Below are 27,355 nucleotides of genomic sequence, written 5' to 3' on the forward strand. Positions count from 1 at the left end.
AAATTCATCTCTTCCCTCCACAAACCTCTCTATTCAATTTCTATTGAGATTTTGACTCTTCTTCTAGTCACTCTGCTCTGTAAATTTGATGTTATTCTTGATGCTTCACTCTGCTTTCAATCATATTGACAACTCTTCTAAGTTCTCTTTCCACAACATCCCTCACAGCATCCCTTTCTCCACCATGAATACCAACATGAAGCACATGGTTCAGGCTTTCATTATATCTTTCTGGGCCTTTTCAAAAAATTACTAATTGGACTCTGCTACAAATCACTTCCTTTTCCACTCTATTTCCTTCACCAAAGCAAAAATGATATTCTGAAAGCACAATTCAAATGATACCAGGACCCCTAGCTGTCTGTTGATAAAATCCCTACTTTGAGGGTGGCTAGGCGGCACAGTGGATAGAGCACCGGCCCTGGAGTCAGGAGTACCTGAGTTCAAATCCGGCCTCAGACACTTAATAATTACCTAGCCGTGTGTCCTTGGACAAGCCACTTAACCCCATTGCCTTGCAAAAACCTAAAAAAAAATCCCTACTTTGAGATCTAAAATCCTTTACACTCTGGTTCCATATTACTTTTCCGAACAAATACATTATTCCCCTTCATACTCTCCTATGTTCTAGCAAAATTGACTTGATTACTGTTCCTTATGTAATGACATTCCCCTACCCATCTATTATGCCTTTATATACACTATAGCCTGACTTCTTTCAAAGCTTTGTACAAGTGTCATCTCCTACTTGTTAGTAAGATCCCCTGATTAGTAATGTTCCACCAAAATATTATACATATATATGTGTATATATATATATATATTATACTTACTCATCTTTCTATTAATTCCTCCAAAAATATACAAGTTCTTTGAGGACAGGAACTACTCATGGTTTTTGTCTTTATAAACCTAAAGTCTCACACATTGTAGGTAATACTCATTGCTACAATTTATATAGTGCTTATAGTTTGCAGAGTGTTTTACAAATGGTTTTGACTTGATTCTTACAACAATCCTTATAACAAGATATTTGGGGATATTGCTGTCCCCATTTTATAATGAGGAAACTGAGGCTGAATGAGAGTAAGTGTCTTGTCCAGGATCACAGGCAAGATTCAAATTAACTTCTTACTAACTCCATGTAGTTAGGAGGACCTGAGTTCAAATATGACCTCAGACACATAATAATTACCTAGCTGTGTAACCTTGGGCAAGTCTCTTTTTTGCCTTGCAAAAACAAAACCAACAAAAAACTGATTGAATCAATTCCTGTTAACTCCAATATTCTATTTATTGTGCTATCTGGTGTGTTGATGAATGGTTTGGTTGGTTGATTGTGTTCCTTGTCTAGCTAGTAAAAGTAGTGGTGGGAACTCACATGTTGTAATTTGAATGGTACCTCAAATAGTACTCACAGAATACCTTAAATCCAAGATTCTAGCTCCCTCCAAGGAACCATCAATCACTACTGGTCTTGAGTGAACAGAGATTGTTTGAATCTGAGAACAGGGAATACAGAAGTCAGCAAATTGATTGATGGATGGTACTTCTCTATTCCCAGTTCCCATCTAGTATAGATGAAAGATGGCCTTTTGACTTTGTTAGTATAGTTGACACTGTTTATTAGTCACTTAAAGAAGTCTTAATATAATAATTATGGATTAGTTGGTATGATTATTATATACAGTTCTTGAATTACAAGATTTTCTCAAAACAATATCTAAACATTAAATATGTATCATTTTGCTTTTACATGAATTGGAAGAAGCTGACATGAAACATTTATGGAAAATGTCCTTCATTTTTAGGCTCCTTAGAGTTGTCAGTTATTCAACAATCATTGGTTTTTTCATTTTGCGGTCTTCACACAGAAGCTATGAAAGCATTATTTGCGGTCACATTGTGTAAGCCAGAGTCTGCCATGTATATGCTATTAGGAAAAGCACAAATGAAGGCCAAAAAAATACAGGTGAGAAAATTTAGTAATTTTAACTGAATGAGTTGATAGAATCAATATACTATATATAGTATTGCTATTTAAATTTATAGTAGAGTTTTCTCTTTCCATATAATGCCTTCCTTCAAGGCATGGAGATTTATAGATCTTACCAAACTAGAAAGGATCTGAATGTAATACCAAGAACAGACTATGAGCCAGCTGACGACCACCCTAACAAAATTCAGAGAGATTCATCATCAGTACATTGGTTTCCAGGGGATTTATTCTTCAGTCCCAGAATTTATAATATGGATTATATGGAGAGAATGTGATTGGATCTTATGAAAAGAATACTAACAAAAATCACCAATCCTTGAGGTATTAAAACATGAACCATTTTAAATATTTTTTTCTTTAGTTTATCAGGATGAGTGCTTATGAGATAACTAGTCTAATTCAGGAATAAGCAAACTATGGCTCATAGGCTAAATCAGGCTACCTGTACAATGGTTTTTACATTAATTCTTAACTTGCAAGCTGTTCAAAAACATGCATTGGGTTGGGTTTGGCCCTTGGACCATTATTTGCTGATTTCCCTGGTCTAGTTTATAGCAGTTTCATGGGATACATAGTTTGGGAGAAAGGACAGACTAGAAGTAGGAAGATCAAATAAGAGACTCAGACTTATATAAATAGGTGGTGAACTAGAATAGTGGCTATGTTGGATAAGAGAAGGCTATAGATACAAAAGATGTGTGGGTAGATTTAACAAGATTTTGCTACTGATTGGAGAACTTGGGGGGGGAGGAACCAGAATGATATTATATTATATTAATATATATTATATTAATTATGCTAATTATATTACATTATATTATATTATATATTAATGATATGATTATATTTATTGTATTTATTATATTGCAAACCTGAATTTTTGAAAGGCTGAATTCAATAAGTTAAAAAAAGGAGGAGAAATTTAAGAAATTGGCATTTTAATGATTTGTAAGTAGTTTAATTGCAAATAGCACTAAAGTCTACTTCTTAAAAAATCAAAATCAAAATTGATTAAAATTAAAGTTATATAATTTTTTATGAGAATGTGAAACAATTTTTTGATATTTTCAGGAACTTCTTAAACCAGAGAAAAGGAACCTTTTTTTTTCTGCTAAGGGCCATTGGATACTTATAACATCATTTGTGGGCCATACAAAATTATCAACTTAAAAATTAACTTCCTATATTTCATAGAACAGTTAATTCACCTTTAAAAAGGTTCTAGATTTACTGAATTTTAAACTGATCTGTGGTTGCCATGGCAGCACCAAACCAAATGATTACACAGGCCCAGATGTTCCCTGCCCCTGCCTTAAATTAGTACTGCTTAGTTTTGATTTTCTAATAAAATTCACCCAATATATTTACCATAAGCATAGTATAATAGTTGATATGTTGTTATGGAAAGAATATTAGTTGGAGGATCAAGAAACATTTTTTAGTTCGTGGTCTGACACTGCCCAAGTGAGAGACTAACTGTATGGTACAAGTTACATCATTTCTCTGAACCGTTTTTTAAATGAGAAAGTTTGACTGGATAATCTTTAAGATTTCTTTCAATTCTAAAATTCTGTGATTCCAAACAAATGATTAAAAAAAAGTTTCACTTTTTTTCATTGTAGAATGCTGTGGTAACTTTTAAAAGAGCTTTGGATGCAACAGTTTCTGCAGACAAGACATCAAAAACAACATTTCTGTCAGCAGAATGTCACTACTGCTTGGGTCTTTGTTACATGGAAGAGAAGTCTTACAATTTGGTATTTGCTGAGATTTTTGAAATATATGTATTTGTTACTTTTAGAAACTGTTTAGAATCTTTTGGTTGTTTACAAGAACCCCACTTATAAAAGTTATATTCCCCCATGGTAGTCTAAGACTTTTTCTCTGACTTGCCAATGTATAGTATCAAGGTTATTACAGCCTCTGTGATAAGCCAAGTTCAGGAAAATTACATAAAAATTATTGATTCAATTCACTTAATCTTGGTTTTACATACCTTTTATTCAATAATGAGTCTTTATATTAATCATTGTAATGATTTATTATTACTGTGATGTTATAATTCAGTAATGAGTCTTCATATCTATTTAATGATTGGTATCTTAGGTAAAAATATTCAAAATAAGCTCAACAACATATCTAATGCTAGAAAATATTTTCATAAAATAATTCAACTGAAGTAATCTTTTTCCTGAAACATGTCTCAATGTGGTGAAAAACACCAAACCAGATAGTGACCAATTAGCTGCTCTGAACTGGCAATTTTGGTGGCTGATCAAATTGCATAGAACTTAATAATCAATATTAGTAGTTTGACAACAATCATGTGATTCTACAGCTAAAACTGGGTTTTATTTTACTAACAATAAAAGTTACTAATAGCTTTAAGCTGCACCAAGACACTGTATAGACAACTTTTGGAACACTGTATAGACAACTTTAAACATGACATATTAAAATTCACACTCCAATATTGTGACCATTATCTTATAAATTAAAATTTTTTAATTGTATAAAAATAGTATATGGATAATGGAATGGAAAACTCCTGGATAACTCCTGGATCCCTAAATAGGGACCATCAACTATAAAGTTGGTCAATATTCTAAACTTATGGTTTAATAGAAGTTTCATAGGTATTCTTTATGTTGTGCGTCACATTTTGCCATGCTCTTGAACTAATTTTTGTATCTTTTGGACAAAACATCACATTAATACTTAATAGGGCCACATGATAATTATTCCAAGCCAAAAATTCCAAATAATCAAGAGTTCAATCCTTGCCCTCCTGCATTTTTTTGTTTCTTCTGGATAGTCAGGGACCAACTTTACTTTAAACACACACACATACACACACACACACACACACACACACACACACACACACACACACCTCCAAAATACCCTCTGTCTATTAGGTACTTGCTAAGCACTGAGGATACAACTCTTGCTTTGTATCTTTGAAAATCCTCATATACATATTGGGATTATCTTAAGGTTAGAAATAAATTCTTTTGAAGTATAACTGAAATTTCATTCCTGATTCTCAGTTGTTAACCATTTAATAGAGATTCAAGATAACTCCCTAAAAATTAACCTTCATTCTTTTTTATTGTGGGCAAAAATTAGCCTTAACATAATTCAAACTATGATAAAACTGGTAAAGTGTTAAGTAGACTATTAGATTGCAAAGCTAAAACTTGCACTCAACACCTTACCAGCTTTGTCACAGTTGGAATTATGCTAGTTTTAATTTTTGCCTGTAGTAAAAAGAATACAGCAAGTCATATAATATAGTTTATTTTTTAAATCTATAAAAAAATAGATTCTACTTCCCTCACAGAGTTACTTCAAGTATGATAAAAAATAATGTAATGAAGGAAACATTTTTGTTACTAAAGTATGCATAAATAGAAATTAATAATAATATAACATTACTATTATTATCCACACCATTCAAGTCAGGAGCAATTATTTTGTGAACATGGTAATTATTGCTTGGTGTCCATTAGCTCAATTACAAATGTTTTGCAAAACAACATTTAATAAAGAGGCCAACAAGTAATTATTAGCATATGATTTATTTATAAATTTTTATTCATATTTCCTTTATATAGACTTTTTAAAAAGAGCAATAAAAATATCTATAGGACAGAATTATTGTATTAAAATTCACATATTATTTTATTAGCCTTTCAAAGTTGATTCCATATGTTTATTGGGTTCTTTCTTTTTTTTATTATATGATCTTTACAGGCCTTTGATGCATTTAGCAAAGCGGTGAAATTATATCCTGAATATTCTGAGGCCTTTTATCAACGAGGCCTCTGTAGATTAAAACTCCAGAAGGATAAATGTGTGCAGGATTTCAATCGAGCAATTGCCATCAATCCAAAACATTATCAGGTATTTAAATGTCCACTGCTTATGATTTGAATGCATATGATGTTGCTAAATGGCAAGTCATTGAAATCCTAGGGCTCTAAATCCTTTGATCCTTGATTTGCCATCTTAACTTAATGAAATAAATACCCATAATTTATATACTTCTTTCTTAAATTTTTTTAAAAGGAGATATATGTTGCCTTTCACCACTCCATGTGGTGCTTATAGATAAATTTTTGCTCACTAAATCAAAATACTTGAATTAGTAAGTATCCTCAGAGACCATCTAGGTCAGGGATTTTTAATTTGAACTCTGCAAACTTTTAAAAAATTTTAGATAACTACATTTCAAAATATTTCCTCGTAATACTATTATTTTATTTTAAGCATTAAAAGATACTATTCTGAGAGTTGATCTTATAGACTTCTAGACTATCTCACACTTGAAGAATCCCTTCTATATCTTGTTTAGCAAATGGTTAATTATTCAACTTTATTTCATGCAAAAAGGAAACCACTAGCTACTGAAGTTGTACATGCTAGTTTTTAGATACTTCAAATATTGTGAGAACCTTGATGTGAGAGGAAAATAACATTTTTTCAGTACTCTCATATTTTAACAGGAAAGGTAACATGAAAATAACTAAGTACATACAAAATAAATACAAAGTAGGAAAGATATAATCTCGAAGATCAATTTAATAGTAACTGAGATACCATGTAGGCCTATGTTAGTTAATTAGTTCCAGAGATTCCTCCTTATTTCCAGAACCAAATATGTTTGATATTTAAAACTTTTCATAATCTGATCCATTACCAACTTTCCAGTCTTCTTATATCTTACTCCTCTCCATTCATATCCTAAGATTCAGCAAGACACTCTAGCACTCAACTCTATTAATTTTCACTGGCTGACTTTCATGCTAGCTAAGAAATATTTTCCTTCCTTTCATCTATCTCCTAGCTTCTTGGTTTACTTAAGCATCATCCAGATTTCTACCTTGGCAAAAATTCTTTCCTGTTTCTCTTAATCTTTGTGCCTTCCCTTTGAGATGATCTCCAATTTATTCTTTCTTTTTTCTTTTTTTTCTTTTTTCATCCATATACACATGTATATTTTTAAGTTACAAAATTTCCTTCTACCCTTCCTTCCCACCTCCCCTCTCCCAGTGGCAGTCAGGTTAGTATTGTACATACATATTTTTGATAAACATGTTTACAGATTAGTCATTTTTTGGTATGAGGAAATAGGATTAAGGGAAAGAAACAAATAAGAGATAATTTTTTATAAAGTGTCCATCAGATATTGAAGGGTTGGTTTTTATTTTGTTTTGTTTTGTTTTATATTTATTCCTCTGGATGGGGATAAACATTGTCCATAACTGGTCTAAAAATGATTATCCTAGTTCTCTGAACTGCTGAAAGCAGCTGCTCCCAGCAAGGTTGTTCATCTCACAATGTTGTTGTTAATGTGTATAATGTTCCCTTGTTTCTACTCCCTTTGCTCAGCATCAGATCCCCTAAATCATTCCATGTTTCTCTAGAGTCTGACCATTTATGGTTTCTTATAAAACAATAGTATTCCATAGTATTCATGTACCATAACTTGTTTAGCATTCCCCAATTGGTGGGCATCCCCTCAATTTCCAATTCTTTGCCACTACAAAAAGAGCTTCTATGAATAATTTGGAACATGATGGACTTTTCCCATTTTTTTTTTACAATTCCTTCTGGATATAGACCTGGAATTGGAATTGCTGGGTCAAAGAGTATGAACAGTTTTATTGCTCTTTGGCTATAGTTCCAAATTGCTCTCCAGAATGAATGGATCAGAGGCAGCTAAGTGGTGCAGTAGATAGAGCACTGGAGTCAGGAGTACTTGAGTTCAAATCTGACACACCTAGCTGTGTGACCTTAACCCCATTTGTCTTGCAAAAAACCTAAAAAACAAACAAAAAACAAACCAAAAAAAAAAAACCAGACTGAATGGATCCCTTCACAGCTCTACCAGCAATGCATCAATGTCCCAATCCTCCCACAACCTCTCCAACATTGATAATTTTCCCTTTTTCTCATCTTGGCCTATCTGATAGGTATCAGGTGATACATTATTGTTGTTTTAATTTGCATTTCTCTAATCAATAATGATTTGGAGCATTTTTTCATATAGCTTTAATTTATTCATTTGAAAACTATCTATTCATATTCTTTGACCATTTATCAATTGGGGAATGACTTGTAACTATAAAATTGATGCAATTCTCTATATATTTTAGAAATTAGACCTTTATCAGAATTCCTAGTTGTGAAGATTGCTTCCCAGCTTTCTGCTTTCTTTCCATTTTGGCAGCATTGATTATATTACTGTAAAAAATTTTAAAACAGTCAAAATCATTCTTTTTGCAGTTTATAATGTACTCTAATTCTTGTTTGCTAATAAATTTAATCCCCTTTCCATTGATCTAATAGATAATTTGTTGGTCTATTAATTTATCTATGGTGTTGACATTTATGTCTAAATCTGGTACCAATTTTGACATTATTTTGACATAGGGTGTGATGTATGGGTCTATGACAAGTTTTTGCTATACTGTTTTCCATTTTTCCCAACAGTTCGTATCCCAGAAGCTGATGTCTTTGGTTTTGTCGAATAGTAGGTTGCTGTAGTCATTAACTGCAGTTTCTTTTGAACCTATCCTAATCCTGATCCATTACTCTATTTCTTAACCAGTACCAGGTAGTCTTGATGACTGGTGCTTTATAGTATAGTTTTAGATCTGGTAGAGCTAGGCCATCTCCCTTTACATTTTTTTCATCAGTTCCCTTGTCATTATTGACCTTTTGTTTCTCCAGATGAATTTTGTTACTATTTTTTCCTAGCTTGGTAAAGGAACTATTTGGTAAATTGATTTGTATGGCACTGAATAAATCATTTAATTTGGATAGAATTGTCATTTTTATTATATTAGCTCAACCTAATTATGAACAATTGACATTTTTCCAATTCTTTAGATCTGACTTTATTTGGATGAAAAGTGTTTTATAATTGTGTCCATACAGTTTCTAGATTTGTCTTGGGAGGTGGATTCCCAAGTATTTAATGTTGTCTACAGTTACTTTAAATGGAAACTCTTTTTATCTCTTGCTCTTAGGCTTTGTTCATATATAAAAATGTTGATGATTTATGTGGATTTATTTTATATCCTGCTACTTTGCTCAAATTGTTCAAGGAGATTTCAGATGATTTTCTTGGGTTCTCTAAGTATACCATCATATCATCTGCAAAAGAGTGAAAGCTTTGCTTCCACATTTCCAATTCTGATTCCTTTAATTTCTTTTTCCTTCTCTTTTTTCTACAGCTAGCATTTCTAATACTATATTGAATAGTAATGGTGATAATGGGCATCTTTGTTTCACTCTGATTTTACTGGAAATGCTCCAAGTTTGTTCTCATTACATATAATATTTGTTGATAGTTTTAGATAGATAATATTCATTATTTTAAGGAAAACTCCATTTATTCCTAAACTTTCTAGTGTTTTTAAAAGAAATGCATGTTGTATTTTATCAAAGGCTTTTTCAGCATCTATTGAGATAATCATATGATTTCTGTTGGTTTTGCTATTGATGTGTTCAATTCTGTTGAGTGTTTTCCAAATATTGAACCATCCCTGCCCATCTGGTATAAATTCTACCTAATCGTGGTGTATTATCCGAGTAATAACTTGTTGTAGTGCCATTGACAAAATTTTATTTAAGATATTTGCATCAATATTCATTAGAGAGATTAGTCTATAATTTTCTTTGTGTTAATTCTTCCTGGTTTAGGTATCAGCATTATGTTGGTGTCGTAAAAGAAGTTTGGCAGAACTCCTCCTATTTTTTAAAATAGTTTATGGAGAATAGGAATTAATTTTAATTTTTCCTTAAATGTTTGGTAGAGGAGTCTACCCTGCAAGGCAGACTTAGAAACTTTTTAAAAACCATTACAAAACACTTCTCACACAAATAAAATCACTAAATAAGTAGCTTAATTTTGGTAGAATGGTCATTTTTATTATATTAGCTCAGCCTATCCATGAGCATTTGATATTTGCCCAGTTATGTAAAGCCCTACCAATCAAAATTCCAAAACATTACTTTAATGAGTTAGAAAAAAATTAAGTAAATTTGCATGGAGAAATAAAAAAGCCGAGAATTTCCAGGGACTTAATTAAAAAAAAAAAAAACAAAAGAAAGTGGCCTGCCCCTACCAGATTTAAATTATATTATAAAGCATCAGTCATCAAAACTGTCTGGTATTGGCTAAGAAATAGAGTGGTAGATCAGTGGAATAGACTAGGTGTGATAGCAGGAAATGATTATAATAATGTGCTGTTTGATAAACCCAAAGAGTCCAGCTTTTAGGATAAAAACTCTCTCCTCAATAAAAACTGTCAGGAAAATTGGAAGTTAGCATGGCAGAAACTTGGATTAGACCAACACCTCTCACCCTATACCAAGATAAGATCAAAATGGATACAGAATTTAGATATAAAAAACAATATGATAAGCAATCTAGGAGATCGAGGAATAGTTTACCTGCCAGATCTATGGAAATGGAAGCAATTTGTGATCAAGGAAGATCTGGGGAACATCATTAAAATCAAACTAGATAATTTCAATTACATTAAATTAAAATGCTTTTGCACAGACAAAACCACTGTAACCAAGATCAAAAGAAATGTAGCAAATTGGAAAAACTTTTACAACTAGTATTTCTGCAAAAGGACTCATTTCTAAATTACACAGAGAACTGGGTCAAATTTTTTTTAGAAAATTAAGCCATTCCCCAATAGACAAATGGCCAAAGGATATGCAGAGGCAATTTACAGCTGAGGAAATCAAAGCAATCAATAGTCATATGAATTACTGCTCTAAATCTTCACTGATTAGAGAAATGAAAATTAAATCATCTCTGAGGTACCACCTCACACCCCTCAGACTGGCCAAGGACAATGAATAATGTTGGAAGGGATGTGGGAAATCTGGGACACTAATACACTATTGGTGGAGCTGTGAACTCATCCAACCTTTCTGGAGAGCAGTCTGAAATTATGCCCAAAGGGCAACAAAAATGTGCATACCCTTTGATCCAGCAATACCACTACTGGCTCTATACCCTGAAGTGATCATGAAAAAAGGGTAAAAATATCACACATACAAAAATATTCATAGCAACTCTGTTTGTGGTAGTAGAGAGTTGAAGATCGAGGTAATATCCATCAATTGGGGAATGGCTTAATAAACTGTGGTATATTTATGTGATGGAACACTATTATTCTATTAGAAACCAGAAGGGATGGGAATTCAGGGGAAGTCTGGAAGGATTTGCAGGAACTGATGCTGAGTGAGATGAGCAGAACTAGAAGAACACTGTACACCCCAACAGCAACATGGGAGTGATGATCAATCTTAATGGACTTGCTCATTCCATCAGTGAAACAATCAGGTACAATTTTGGGCTATCTGCAATGGAGATATCTGTAACTAGAGAAAGAACTGTGAAGTTTAAACAAAGCCAAAGACTATTACCTTTGATTAAAAAAAGTTATCTTAATATATAATTTTGCTATCTCTTTATTTTTCTTCCTTAAGAATATGATTTCTTTCTTCACCTTAGATCAATGTATACCATGGAAACAATTTAAAGACTTACAGACTGCTTTCTGTTGAGGTAGCAAATTTAGGGGAAATACTGAATTTTGTAATATTCAAAATAAATAAATAGAAATGTTTGGTAGAATTCACTTGTAAATCCATCTGTACCTAGAGATGTTTTCTTAGGGAGTTTATTGATGGTTTCTTTAGTTTCTTTTTCTGAAATAGGGTTATTTAAGTAATTTATTTCCTCCTCTGTTAATTGAGGAAGTTTGTATTTTTGTAAATATTCATCCATTCCACTCAGGTTATCCAATTTACAGGCATACAACTTGACAAAGTAGCTATGAATTATCTCTTTAATTTTCTCCTCATTGGTAGTTAGTTCACCATTTTCATTTTTGATACTAATAATTCTTTCTTTTTTTAAAAAATCAAATTAAGCAAAGTTTTGTCTATTTTGCTGATTTTGTCATAAAACTAACTCTTAGTTTTATTTTTGAGATCAATGATTTTCTTGCTTTCAACTTTATTAATCTCTCCCTTGATTTTCAGAATTTCTAATTTGTTATTTAATTGGTGATCTTTAATTCATTCTTTTCCTGGCCTTTTTTTTTTAGTTGTATACCCAATTCATTGATTTCCTCTTTCTCTATTTTATTCATATAGGCATTTAGAGATAAAAAGTTCCCCCTCAAAACCACCTTGGCTTCATCCCATAAATTTTGGTATGAAGTCTCATTAGTATCATTTTCTTGGATATAATTATTGATTATTTCTATTATTTGCTTTTTTTGTTCCACCCATTATTTAAGATAAAGTTATTTAATTTCCAACTGGTTTTTGATTTATCTTTCAATGACCCTTTATTACATGTAATTTTCATTGCATCATGGTCTGAGAAGTATGTATTTATTATTTCTGCCTTTCTGCTTTTGATTATAAGTTTTAATGCCCTAGTAATGGTCAATTTTGGTATAGGTGTTATGTACTGCCAAGAAAAAAGGTACATTCTTTTCTAGTACCATTGAGTTTTCTCCAGAAGTCTATCATATCTAAGTGTTTTTACCTTCTTAACTTCCTTCTTGTTTACTTTTTTAATTAGATTCATCTAGTTCTAAGAGAGGATGATTGAGGTCTCCCATTATTAAAGTTTTTCTACGTCTCCTTGTAATTGTTTTAGCTTTTCCTTTAGGAATTTGGATGCTTTACCACTAGGTACATACATGTTTAGTAATTATATAGCTTCATTATAAATGGTGCCTTTTATAAGATATAGTTTTCTTCTTTATTCCTTTTAATGAAATCAATTTTTACTTTTACTTTTTCCGAGATCAGGATCACTATCCCTGATTTTGTTACTTCTTCTGAAGCATTATATTCTGCTCTAACCTTTACCCTGTGTGTATCTCTCTAAATGTGTTGAAGGAGTCTCATTTTTAATCCATTCCATTGTCTGCTTCAGTTTTTTTTTTTCCATAGGTTTTTGCAAGGCAAACAGGGTTAAGTGGCTTGCCCAAGGCCACACAGCTAGGTAATTATTAAGTGTCCGAGACCGGGTTTGAACCCAGGTACTCCTGACTCCAGGGCTGCTGCTTTATCCACTACACCACCTAGCGGCCCCATGTCTGCTTCAGTTTTATGGGACAGTTCATCCCATTCACATTTAGAGTTAAGATTACTTATTTTGTATTACCCTCCATGCTATCTTTCTCCATTTATATTTTCTCTTTCCTTTTCTCTTATTCCTCCTCACCAAAATTTTACTCTTTCCCCTTTGAATTTTCTTTTAAAAATTTAACTTTCAGTTTATTTTCACTTAGACCTTTGCCGTCCCTTTTATCAATTCCTTCTTCCCTTACCTTTCCCTTTCCCTGTCCCCTCTCCTTCTCTGTAGATAGGGGTAAATTTTTAAACCCAAGTTGGAAAGTATCTTATTCCCACCCTGGGCTAAATCTATTAAAATAGAATTTACTCATTGTTCACATTCTTTCTTCTTTCCCTCTAAAATTATAAATCTTTGTGCCTCTTCCCTGTATTATTTATTGCTCTGGTATTCTTAATCAGGTATCATCAATCACAATTTGATTATTTGATTGCTGGAGAAGCTCATTGTTATCAAGGTATCATTATAGATTGTTTGCTGTATTGCTGTATTGCAAACAGCAGCATTGTCTCAAATTACATCCAATTATCTTAATCATTTTTTACCTTACCCCCTTTTTAAATATCCTCCAAGTTCACACAATCCTCCTCTTGAGCCAAAGTATCATCCAAAGCCACATCATTTCTTGAACTATTTGTGCCCTTCCCCCAGGTCTATTTTTCTCTCACATTTTATCCCCCCCACCCCCACCCAGGGTACTTATCCCCTTGTTAAGTGAAGTGAGGATTAAGTCAAACTCTGATGTAATTAACCACAAAAATCTTAAAGGTCTCTAAGTACTTATGATGCCCTCATTAGACAAAATGCTAAGCACAGTGGTATTAAAGTGAGTCAAAGGATCATGAGACACTTAAGTTTAAAGTTAACACCTCTGCTTTTTCAGCAATTTTTTTTATCTCAAACATAAAGATGTCCTCTTGGACCTCTTCAATGGAGAGATAAGACCCAAGTATACCCATATTCTTTAAATCCATTCTCTTCAATTATATTTGACCCTTTAATTATCCTAAGAGAAGTAAAGTTCTAAAGAATTAGAAGTGTTATATCTTCCCTTTTTGGGTTATATACAATTTGATGGTCTTGACCAACATTTATTTTATTTTCCTTCCCTTTTGCATTTACCTTTTTTATGAAACCCTTGAGTCATGTATTTGGTGATTGAATTCTCTGTTCAGTTCTGGTCTTTGTTTCAGGAAATTCTGGAAGTCCTCTATTTTGTTGAACATCCACCTTTTTCCCTGACAATATATGCTGAATTTTGTAGAGCAGTACATTCTGGGTTGTAATCATAGGTCCTTTACTTTCCAGTATATGTTATTCCAGGTCTTCTGCTCCTTCAATGTTGAAACTGATAAGTCCTGTGGGAGTCTGATTATGTTTCCTTTGTATTTTAATTGTTTTCTTTTTGCCATTTGCAATATTCTCTCCTTTATTTGAGAGTTCTGGAATTTGGCTATAACAGCCCTTGGAGTTTTTATTTTGGGGGCCTCTTTCTGGAGTTCTATGTATCCTTTCAATGGTTATATTATTTTCTTATTCTAGCAGATTTGGACAGTTTTCCCTTATAATTTCCTACATGTTTTCCAGGCTCTTTTTTAAAAAAAATCTAGGCTTCCTATTAGTCTGATGATTCATAGATTGTCTCTCCTAGATCTATTTTCAAGTCATTTGTTTTCCCTGAAAGGTATTTTACATTTTCCTCAGTTTTTTCAGCGTTTTTGTTTTTTTTGATGGAATCTTGTAGTCTCATATATACATTGGTTTCTGTTTGTTCAATTCTAATTTTTAGGGTTTTATTTTCTTCAGTTACCTTTTGTGTTTCCTTTTTAAAGGTGTTGAATTCTCTGGTCAATTTTTCATAATTTTTCTGCATGACTCTAATTTCTTTTTTCCATTATTCTTCTTCCTTTCTTCTTTGGTTTTTAAATTCTTTTCTAAGCTCTTCTATGAGCTTTTGCCTTTGAGTCTAATTTATAAACTGTTTTGATACTTCCCCTGTGAGTGATTTTTCACTGGTTTCTTCTTCAGACATGAGATTGTTACCATCTTTGTAAAGTACTTTTCTATTGTGAGCATTATTTTAGCTTTTTTGTTCATATTTGTAGTTTTAGCTCTGCTCTTAGAGTATAGGAAATATAGATCCAAGGTTTTATTTTTTGGCTGGGGCTGGCTTGTTGTTGACCAAGATGTTGTCTATGCAGTCCAGGCCTTGCCTTTGCAAAGGTTTGTTTCCTCCTTTATTGTCCAGGTTCTGACTTAGCAGTGGTCTGTTCCTGATCCAATTCTATCTTTTATCCTGGTGTTTTCAAGGTTCAGACTTTGTTTGGAGTTGGGATCCTCCATGATGACTTGCTATCTAGCTGCCAGAACCTCTGCTTTTGTCAGGCTGTCAGGACCTGGATAGCTATGTGGCTGAGAGTCTCCTGCTGGCTTTCCCACTTTCCTGCTTTACTTCCCCTTTTCCCCCTTAGACTTTCACTGAAGATCTTCCACAATGTCTACAGTTGAAAACTTCTTTGAATCTTCTCTTTTTTTGGTGGGTTCTGGAGTTTGAATGTCAGAATAGAACTTTTTATCTTTGGTTGGGAAAAGCTCCAGGAGTATGTTAGTTTCATGCCATCATCTTGGCTTCACCCTGGAAGTCTTATTCTTTCTTTCTTTTCTCCTATGTATCTATCTTTTATTTGCATACAGTTATTCACATGTTGCTTAGCCTTGTTGAATTGTAGAGTCCTTGAGGACAGGGATGGTTTTTTGCCTTTCTTTATATCTTCAATGCCTAGAAGAATGACTGGCACATAGTAGACATTTACTAAAAATACTTCTTGAATTGCCTAATAGTTTGTCTATTTTGTTGTCCCATGCCCCCAAACTCAAAGTTTTATTCATTAATTCTATGATCTTCTTGCTTGACTTGTTAAATATAAATATAAATTTGCTTGTTAAATATCTTCTTTGATTTCCAAAATTTTGATTTTATTCAAGAGATTTATTTCCCAAGATCATATAGTTAATAAGGATCTGAGGTATGATATGAACTCAGGTCTCCTAAGCTAGAACTCTGGGCCACCACTTTGGGGCTGAGTGACTACTATATCTGTTATAATTTATAATAAAGTAGGAAAAGAAAGCCAAGCAAAAGCATCAAATATCCTATACCTTAGGAAAAGTATTACTATAGAGCATCAACATAGCTTAAAATTCTAAAGTTGTCAGCTCAAGAAGGATAGGAAGCTCTATGAATGAAATTCTGAAAACACAAAGTAAAATAGTCCCAGTGAGAAAGGGGGAAGTTGTCTAAATAAATTGATGTAGGTGCATGGGAAACTCATTCACCGGCATAGATTTTTTAAAAAAATATATACAGAAGATAAAAACAGAGTAGATAAGCTAGGATAAGTGTAAAAGTATAGTCCTATCAGGAGTGCTAAAATCCAGAATGAATTGAAGTTGGTGAGAAAAACTAAGGATGGCAAAAATATTTTTAACTTTTTTTAAGACTGTGGGGAGACAATAGGATTAAATAAGGATTGAGACTGCTAATTGAGAGCAGTGGAGTAAGGATAACATGACAGAAAGTAAAACTGTTCATTTTTAATTTTTCTCTACTGAAAAGTTGAAAGGTCAATAAAAATGGTTAATGGAGTTGAAGTCAAAAAAGAGTTGAAAGAGATATTAAGAGAATGTCCAAACTTGACTTGATGAGTCAAGTTAAGTGATCTAGATGGTTTACCACACAGGATAATGAAAGATGTGATTATCAAGTCATTGTCATTAATAATGAAAAATAGAAAAAATATTGCAGACCTGGATAAGGGCAAATGTTCCAGTTCTTTTTTTTTAGGAGGGTGGGGGAAGAGAGTGGAGTCTGAAAATTATAAGTTAGTTAACATCTGCTAAAATACCAGAACATATTGTTAAAGGAATATATTTTGAACATTTAGAAAGTGATTATTATAGAGTCACCATGACTTCCTAAAGAATAGTTCATGTCATGACTTTGGATAGAGTAGTTTTTAGACTGGTGACAACAGGGAATATTGTAGAAATATTTTGCCTAGATTTTTATCAAAGTCTCCCATGCTATTCTTGTGGATGTGGTGGAGAGATGGATTTAGAGCTGCCTGAATAATCTAGAGAAGTGATTAATGGAACAATGCCAATAGAATGACCCAAGTATCAGTGCTTCATCTTATGTTAAATTTTTTTAAATAATAACTCAATAATGTTTACCTAATCAGATTTGCAGTTGATACTAATTCAAGAGAGATAGCCATCATGTTGGATTATAGAGTCAGGATTCAAAAAGGCATACCAGGTTAAACTATTGGCAAGACAAAATTAGATGAAGTTTAGAAGGGATAAATATCAAGTCTTTTACTTGAGTTAGGAATACAAACTATAAGTAATTATTCTGGAGTCAGACATGGGATCTAATCTTCCTACTGACATATGCTATTTGTGTGATCCTGGACAAGTCTTTTTCCTGGGCCTCAATTTTCTTCATTTGTAAAATAAAAAGGTTTCCCAAGATGCTTTCTAAGGTCTCTTCTGGTTCTAGATATGTGATCTAATATGGACTATAAGTATAATATGTTGGAGCCACAGTTAGAAATGAGGTCATTAGAAAAGTATCTGAGGTTATTAGCAGAATTTAGTAGGAATTAAGTGTGATAGTGTAGGGAGGGGGAGGTGAAACAAACACAAAAATTCTTCTGAGGCAGTGATCTTAGGCACTATCAAATGAGGGATGTTATCCAAGACAAGGAAAGTGATAGTTCTCCTTAATTCTTTCTTGATTATACCACATCTGGACTCAATTGACAGGACTTAATTATTTAGTAGCAGATAATTTTGAGTCAGTAGGAATAAAGTAATCCTAGGATTATAGGATTGTTTTAAAGGATAATTTCCCCTTTCTGGCAAAAAAGGGACAGTATCTAAAGGTTAAGTTCCTCTTCTTATTCTTAGGGGATAAGTTCCTTTTTTTTCTTGAGTTGAAGGTTAAGTTTAGTAGTGTAATCTTTTAAAATTGTGTTCCCCTTTCTGGTAGATAGAGGATAGGGGTTGGAGGTGGAGATTGATTGTTAATTTATCAACTACAAGCCACTAGTTCTTCTTTCCCTATCTTAGTTTCCCTTTTCCTGAACTCTTTGATTTAAGTTATAACTACTCACCCCTTTAAAGTAAGCTCTTTAATTTCAAAATGCTGCAACTTCAGGGCAAAGATTCCTAAAGCAAGCTTACTTTGACAGACAGGTTGATAGATACAGATCCTAATCCAATAGAATATAAGATTTAGTAGTTGTCCCAACCTAGAAATTCCCCATTATGCCTCTTGTGACATGTCACACTCTCATCTAAATGTTGCCAATGAATTTTGGTTAAGAAAGCCTAGAAAATGTGAACTAGTTAGATGACCTGCCTCGACCAATTGAATTATGTTCAAACAAGTTTCCTAAGATTTTTTTTCCTCCAAACTTTTATTCTTCTTTTCCATAATAAAAATAAACTCTGTAAATCAGTCCTTTGTCTCTAATATCTGAGGAGTTTAATATGCAAATCCTATCTTTGCACATAATTTAAGTATTTGAAACAATACTAATTTAAGTACTTGGGAAGATTTTTTTTTTTAATTTCAGATAATTTAACAACAAGCTGTGTCTAGTTAGTTTTATTTTCTTTAGACTGTGCTCCACACCTAAAACTTAAGTCCAGGAATTCCAAACTCTTTTTGTTGTTGCTGTTGTTTTAATTAATACTATATTGATGCTTTCTTTTTAAAATTATTGGCATACTTTGATTCTTAGATCATAGCCTAATAGTGAATTCAACCTCAAATAAAAATAGAACATTGTGGCTTGAATTTTGACTTAAAAAAACTACAAATTAACATTATAATTGTGGTATTATATTTTTTATTTATTTTGCTAAACATTTCCCAATTACTTTTTAATTTGGTTTGGACCCAATGAGTGAGTATTATGGGAGAAATACTGTGCTGAGAGCTAATGAGTTTGACACCTTTGGGAACTAAAATAAAGATTAACAAATTTTCTAAGAATCAGTGTCATTACAGCATATATTTTTCCTCTTCTGTAAAGGCATATATAAGTCGTGCTGCTTACTATGGAATGAAAAGGAGATATTCCAAGGCAATTTTGAACTGTAATGAGGCAATCAGAATTTTTCCTAATAGTGTGAGAGCCTTTCTCTACAGAGGAGTTTTGAAATTTTACAACAAGGTAAGATTTTTTTTGATAAGGGAAATAAAGAAGTTGATAAAGATGCTGAGTATTATTTTATTTTCTCTTTAAACCAGGTGTGAATCTATCTCTAGGAAATAAACTAATAGGTGAGGTAACAGGAGGCTCCTTCACTTTTGGCCATGGATGTATCTTCTTGGCAGTAGATTATAGAAATAAACAATACTTTATATAAATGAAAAAGATACTTTCATTCACAGTATTCCACAAAAATGATAGAATTCTAGAAAATATTCTCAAAAATTTTATGAAAGTTGATAAAATATGAGATTCCAAATCATTTTATCTTTCTATTTCTTGTTGGTTTTAATCACTGAGCAATGAAGTGCAACATTTGAGAGTGTTTGGTATTGATAAATACACTTACATCTGAGAGAGTTCTGCATTATGATGGCATTCCAAAATTATTTCACTTTTTTGTGTGATTGATATTTTATTTTTCCAATTACATGTTACGAAAGTTTTTCAACATTCATCCACTTGCATGTTTATTGGTTGCAAAATTTTCTTCTACCCTCCTTTCTCATCTTCTCTCCTCAGTCTAGTAAAAGCTGTATATGTTCATTTGTGTTTAACATGTTTACATATTAGTCATTTTGTGTATGAGGAATTTAGGATTTAGGTAAAAGAAAGAAAACTATGAGTTCAGAATGAAAAAATAAGATTTTTTTAAAAAAGTGAACATAGTGATCATTCAGATTCTGTGGACTAGTTTTTTTCCCTCATGTTTGTGGATGGCTTTGTCCCATGATCTCTGAACTGCTGAGATGAGCTGCATCCATCATAGTTGATGAACTCACAATGTTATTTTGCTAATGTGTACAATGTTCTCTTGGTTCTTCTCCCTTTGCTCATCAGTTTGTGAATTCTTTCCATGCTTCTCTAGAGTCCAAACATTCCTGGGTTTTTTTAATAGAACAATAGTACTCCATAATATTCATATACCATAACTTTTCCAACCATTCCCCAATTGATGCCAAATTTGTTTGGCACTGAATAAATAATTTGGGTAGAATTGTCCTTTTTTTAAAATATTTGCTTGGTCTAAAAATGAGTAATTGATGTTTTTCCAGTTGTTTAGATTTGACTTTATTTGTATGAAAATGTTTTGTAATTGTGTTTTTACAGTTTGGGGGTTTATCTTGGGAGGTAGATTCCCAAGAATTTTATGTTATCTAGTTACTTTAAATGGTATTTCCCTTTCTATCTCTTGCCATTGAGCTTTGCTGCTCATATATAGAAATGCTGATGATTTGAGTGGGTTTATTTTATATCCTTCTACTTTACTAAAATTGTTAATTGTTTCAAGTAGTTTTTTTAGTTGATTTTCTAGGGGTTCTTTAAGTATACCATCATATCATCTGCAAAAAGTTTTACTTCTGCCTTGCCAGTTCTAATTCCTTCAATTTCTTTTTCTTCTCTTATTGCTAAAGCTATCATTTCTTTTTTTTTAAGGTTTTTGCAAGGCAAATGGGGTTAAGTGGCTTGCCCAAGGCCACACAGTTAGGTAATTATTAAGTGTCTGAGACTGGATTTGAGCCCAGGTACTCCTGACTCCAGGGCCGGTGCTTTATCCAAGGCTCCACCTAGCTGCCCAAAAGCTATCATTTCTAACGCTATTTTGAATAGTAATGGTGATAATGTTGATGGTTTTAGAAAGACACTGCTTATTATTTTAAGAAAAACTCCATTTATTTTAAATAGTAATGTGTGTTATATTTTGTCAAAGGCTTTTCCAGCAACTATTGAGATAATCATATGACTTCTGTTGATTTTCTTATTAACATCTTCGATTTATGTGAGTGTTTCCCTAATTCCCTAATTCCTACCTAACTGGTATAAATCTTAACTGATCGTGGTGTATTATTCCAGCTTGTTGTAATCTCTTTGCTAAAAATTTATTTAAGCCTTTATGGAGATTAGAGTATAATTTTCTTGGTCAGTCTTGACTCTTCCTGGTTTAAGTTATCAGCATTACATTGGTGTCATAAAAGGAATTTGACAGAACTCCATCTTCTCCTAATTTTAAATAGTTTATGTAGAATTAGAATTCATTGTTCCTTAAATGTTTGGTAGAACTCACTTGTAAATTCATCTGGACCTGGAGATTTTTTCTTGGGGAGTTTATTGATGGTTTCTTCAATTTCTTTTTCTGAAATGGGGGTATTTAAGTATTTTATTTCCTCTTCAGTTAATCTGGGTAGTTTGTATTTTTGCAAATATTCCTCCATTTCACTTGTTCTGTCAAATTTATTGACATATAGTTGGGCAAAATAACTATGAATTATCACTTTGATTTCTTTCTCATTGGTGGTGAGTTCACACTTTTTATTTTTCATACTGGTAATTTGGTATTCTTTCTTTTTTAATCAAATTTTAAAAGGCTTAACTATTTTGTTGTTTTTTCATAAAACAAACTTTTAATTTATTAGCTCAAAAGCTTTCTTGGTTTCAATTTTATTCATCTCTCTTTTGATTTTCAGAATATCTAATTTTATAATTAATTGGATTGCCAATTAAATATGTGTTCTTTTTCTAGCTTTTGTTGTTGCATACCCAATTCATTGATCTCCTCTTTCTTTATTTTATTCATAAAAGCATTTAGAGATATAAAATTTACCCTAAAAACTGCTTTGATTGTACATCATATATTTTGGCATGAAATCTCATTGTTATGGTATTATCATTGATATAATGTTTCATTTTCTTGAATGAACTGATTGACTATTTCTATGAGTTACTGTTTGTTCCACTCTGTTTAAAATTTATTTAGTTTCTAATTAACTTTTGGTTTATCTTTCATGACCCTTTATTACATGTGATTTTTATTGCATCATGATCTGAAAAGCATACATTTATTATTTCTGCCTTTCTGCATTTGATTATAAGGTTTTTATGCCCTAGTGTCTAGTCAATTTTGTACTACAGATAAAAAGATATATTGTTTTCTATCCCCATTCAGTTTTCTCCAGGGGTCTATCATATCTAAGACTTTCTAAGACTTTATTCACCATCTTAGCTTCCTTCTTGTTTATTTTGTACTTAGATTTATCTAATTCTGTGAGAGAAAAGTTCAGGTCCCCCATTATTAAAGTTTTGTTGTCTATGTCTCCCTGTAATTTGTTCAGCTTCTCCTTTAAGAATCTGAATGCTGTACCATTTGGTGCATTTATGTTTAATAATGTTATAACTTCTTTGCCTATGATGACTCTTAAGAGGTCATTTCCCTTTTAATGTCATTCCCTTTTAATGAAATCTATTTTTGCTTTTGCTTTGATTGAGATCAGGATTACTACCTTCCTGTGAAGCATAATATAGTTTGCTCTTACCTTTACCCTGTGCATATCTCTCTGCTTCAAATGTGTTTCTAGTAAACAACATATTGTAGAAATCTGGTTTTTAATTCATTCTGCTCTCTGTTTTATGGGAGAGTTCATCCCATTCACATTTGTTAAGATAACTATTCCCCCCTCATGCTTTTCCCATTTATAATTTTCTCTTTCCTTTCCTCTTATTCCTCCTCGCCAATATTTTGCTCCCTTTCCCCTTTGACTTTTCTTTTAAATTTTAACTTTAACTTTACTTTTACCTTTGCCTTCCTTTTTATCAATCCCTTTTTCTCCTTTCTTTCCCTTCCTCTCCCTCCAGTTCTCTATAGGGTAAAATAGATTTTTAAACCCAATTAAGAATGTATGGACCAAGTCTATTGAGATTAGGGATTTACTCAATGTTCACACCCTCCCTACTTTCCCTAAACTCTAATAGGTATTTGTGCCTCTTCACTTGGTGTTATTTAACCACTAATGCCAGTATAGTCCTTTTTTGTCCTTATTGTTTTAACTCTGTCTTGTACCTATAATCCCTTTGTCAAATTATATTCTGTTCTGATAGAAATAGCTTCTCAAGGGTTGATTGATTGCTTGATTGATTGCTAAGCAGCATTACCTGATGGTCACTAAGTAAACTCCCTTCTTCTGTCCCATTAGAAATACACTTCTTTAGGGGGTGGCTAGGTGGCACAGTGGATAGAGCACCGGCCTTGGAGCCAGGAGTGCCTGAGTTCAAATCTGGTCTCAGACACTTGGTAATTGCCTAGCTGTGTGGCCTTGGGCAGGCCACTTGGCCCCATTTACCTTGCAAAAACTTCAAAAAGAAAAAAAAATAAAAGAAATACACTTCTCAAGAGTCATAAATTAGAGGATAGAACCAAGATGGCAGTGTGAGGGCAGGAATTCCCAGAAATCCATCCCCCAAAAGCCATAAAATTATGACTCTAGTCAAAATTTAGAGGGACAGAATCCACAGAAAGGCTAAGTGATACAATTTCTCAGCTTAAGACAACTTGGAAGATTTGAGGGAAAGATTTGTTCTACCAGAATGGATGGTTGGAAAGAGCTACAGTGCAGGAGCAAACCTGGTCCAGCCTTCCAGGAACAGCCCATGGAGATACCTGGATACAGGGGGCACATAGGTCTGTGGCAGCCAGGATGGTTTCCAGATCTCTTGGCCAGGGATTACCCAGGATGACTTGGAGGGTCTGTGAGAGAACTATGCAAGAGAACTCTGCCCCATCAGAGTGAACTGGAGCCCAGGCCAGTGCTGGCCTTGGGGCAGTATCCCAGCAAGAACCTGTGGAGTCATCCAGCTGTTGCTTCCAGAGTTCTCAGTCCATATTCAGTAAGAGAATTGGAGGAGACTGCAGAGGTCTCTCTACTATCCTTGGGGCAGAACGCTACTGTTTTACCCATACTCAGATCCAGGTCACAGTCTAGATCCCCTTACTGCCATAGAGTAATAGGGACTCTCCTCACAGTTCCAAGGCAGAGGAGAGTACCTGTGTTCATCTACAGACCAGAACACAAGCCAGGAGAGCAATCAAAGCCTCTCATAAGACCTTGAAGGAATTGCAGTCCTAACCCCCCCCCCCAAAAAAAGCTTCAGAAATCAGTCAGAGACTGAGGAAGTGAGCAAACAACAGAAAAAGAAGAACCTGACCATAGAAAATTAATTTGGTCCCATGAGGATCAAAATAGACATACTCAAGGATGGCAAAGTCAAAGCTTCATTATCCAAAGCCTCTAAGAGAAATAGGGAATGGTCTCAGGCTATAGAAAAACTCAAAAAAGGCTTTGAAAAAAGTAAGTTAGGGAGGTAGAGGAAAAATTGGGAAGAGAAATGAGAGCAATGCAGGTAAATCATGAAAACCAAGTCAGCAACTTGGTGAAGGAGATACAAAAAAATACTGAAGAAAATAACATGTTAAAACCAGTTTAGGTTAAATGGAAAAAAGTAACCCATAAAGGTAAATGAGGAGAAGAATGCTTCAAAAAAGCAAAATTGGCTACTTGGAAAAGGAGAGATAAAAGCTCTCTGAAGATAATAATTCCTTCAAATGTAGAATGGAGCTAAAGAAAGCTGATGACTTTGTGAGAAATTAAGAATCAATTAAACAAACTTTAAAAAAAGGAAAACCAGAAAAAAATGTGAAATATCTCACTGGAAAAACAACTGACCTGGAAAACAGATCCAGAAGAGATAATTTAAAAATTATTGTACTACCTGAAAGTCATGACCTAAGAAACAGAGCCTAATATTCATTTTTCAAGAAATAATCCAGAAAAAATGCCCTGAGATCCTAGAAGCAAAGGATAAAATAGAAATTGAGGGGATCCACCAAATACCTCCTGAAAACTCCCAAAAATATTATCATCAAATTCCAAAACTCTCAAGTCAAAAAGAAAATGCTTACTTCAGCACTACAGGAAGAATTACATATTAGCTTCTATTTGTCCAAATCTAATTTTTAGGATTTTTTTAAATTTAAAAGTGATGTCTAAAAATGAAATTGAATTTTGACTACAGCTCAAAATATGTATTATACATCCTTCACAATCCCTAACACCATCCACTAGCTGTGAAGGACAGAGTCAGAGGTAATGTTGAGACTTTACCTGTCTCAGTGTCCATCCTTTATCCTTTATCCATACTTTACATCTCAGTTTTGGAGACTGCATTGAGTGCACAATCATCTTCAAACAGAAAATCATTCACCAACACTCCCTCCACTTTGATCTTGGCTTGTAGTCTTTTTAAGTTAAAGAATTTGCCATCAGTATGGTAGCTGACCTTGAGACCAGGTTCATCCTCAGTGAAGGTGTTTGATAACATGACTAAAAACATCACGCTAAAAAAAAATTATGGGAGCAAGGACACATCCTTGTTTTACTTCATTGGTGTCTGAGAAATCTCGAGAACATTGTCCACTATCCAGAACCCCAGGTATGCATAACCAAAATGGAACTGACATAGTACTGATAATCCATATAATACTGCCCAACTTCTTTGGGCAACCAAATTTTGACATAATTTTCCATAAACCCTCACAACTGATGGTATCAAAGGCTTCAGTCAGATCTAAAATGTTTATATAGTCCTCTTTTCTGTTCCACCATATCTATTATTCCTCTACCCTTTCTGAAGCTACACTGGCTCTCAGTGAAGTGATAAGCTTCCAGGGGAAGGATCAGTCTGAGAGACTCTAGCAAGAATCTTACAACTATGACTAAATCTTAAGACAAGAATCTTATGACTAAGAGAGAAATATTCCTGTGATTGTCACAGGATAATCTATTTCCTTTACCTTTCTAGAGATGAACAATGGAGGCGTCCTTGAATTCTTGGGGGATAACCTCAAATTGAAGTAAATAGTCAGTGACTTCTGCATTGATTGATGATGGTCTGTTAAGAACATTATGGAAGTGTTCAGCCCATCTCTCTAGGATCATGTCACTATCACTAATCAATGTGGATCCATCAGCATTGAGTAGTTGAGATGTACCATATGACTTTGACCCATAAATATAGCCTTCAGTGCATCATAAAAGCATTTTGATTTGTTGTTGTCTGCATAAAATTGAATTTCTTTTGCCTTCTTACTGAGCCAAGTGTCCTGCATCTTTCTAAGCTTTGCTTGGACTTTACTTTTGATGGAATTAAATGCTGCCTTCTTGGAAATGGCAAACCCTGTGGAGTTCTCATTTTTCATTTAACAACTTCTGTATTTCCCCCAGCATTTTCAACAAACCAGTCTTGGTGTTTGTGAGTGTTCTGGTCCAGATGAGTAAATGTAGTGCTGTACACCAGATCCCTGAAAGCTGCTCCAATTGTTTGTTGGCTCTGTTCCCTCTCAAAAAGACACTCTAAACTCTTGACATTAATTCTTCTAATATTCATTTTGCCTTGGGACCACTGCTTTGGTTGAATATGAATGTTTATCTTAGAGAGGATGAGTCTGTGATCAGTTCAGCACTGTACCACACATTGCCTTTGTCACTCTCAAGGCTGGCAAATGAAGGCCAGCTTACTGAAATCAGAGCTGTATACATATTTTTCTGTAGTGTCTACAATGAAAGGGAATGCCCATGAAGCTGGGGTAGGTTTTGCAATCAAAACTAATCTAGTCAACATTCTTGAATGCCTACCAAAAGGAGTGAATGACAGGCTCATGATAATGAGATTACTTCTTCCAGGAAAATGCCAATGCCACCATCATCAGTGCCTATGCTCCCACCATGATGAACACTGATGAAGTTAAAGAAAAATGTTATGAAGACGTTTATCATCAATGTACCAAAAGAGGCCAAGCTTATAATTCTGGGTGATTTTAACACTAGAGTAGACATGATAAGGAGTCCTTGGGAGGAATGGAATTGGAAACAGCAACAAAAATGGTTACCTTCTACTGAAAACCTGTGCATCTCATGACCTCATCATCATAAACATTGTCTTCCATTTACCTAAATGCAATAAAACTTCCTGGATGCACCCTCTTAGCAAACATTGGTATCTTTTAGAATATGTGTTTGTAAGGAAAAGAAATAGATTGGATGGGAGGGTGAC

The 27,355-nt window shown here is 33.5% G+C and overlaps 1 protein-coding gene across 4 annotated transcripts in view; it reads left to right on the plus strand.

The window, feature by feature from the left end:
* TTC6 (tetratricopeptide repeat domain 6) overlaps positions 1 to 27,355 on the plus strand; it is a 248,960-nt gene that overhangs the window by 176,228 nt on the left and 45,377 nt on the right. For all 4 annotated transcript variants that reach the window (XM_074213416.1, XM_074213417.1, XM_074213418.1 and 1 more), the window contains 4 exons: positions 1,812 to 1,972; positions 3,622 to 3,756; positions 5,756 to 5,905; positions 19,295 to 19,435. In XM_074213416.1, the coding sequence (XP_074069517.1) occupies positions 1,812 to 1,972; positions 3,622 to 3,756; positions 5,756 to 5,905; positions 19,295 to 19,435 (587 nt within the window). The remainder of the gene's footprint in view (positions 1 to 1,811; positions 1,973 to 3,621; positions 3,757 to 5,755; positions 5,906 to 19,294; positions 19,436 to 27,355) is intronic.

The sequence above is a fragment of the Macrotis lagotis genome, chromosome 1 (assembly GCF_037893015.1).
Source record: "Macrotis lagotis isolate mMagLag1 chromosome 1, bilby.v1.9.chrom.fasta, whole genome shotgun sequence".
NCBI lineage: Eukaryota > Metazoa > Chordata > Mammalia > Peramelemorphia > Peramelidae > Macrotis > Macrotis lagotis.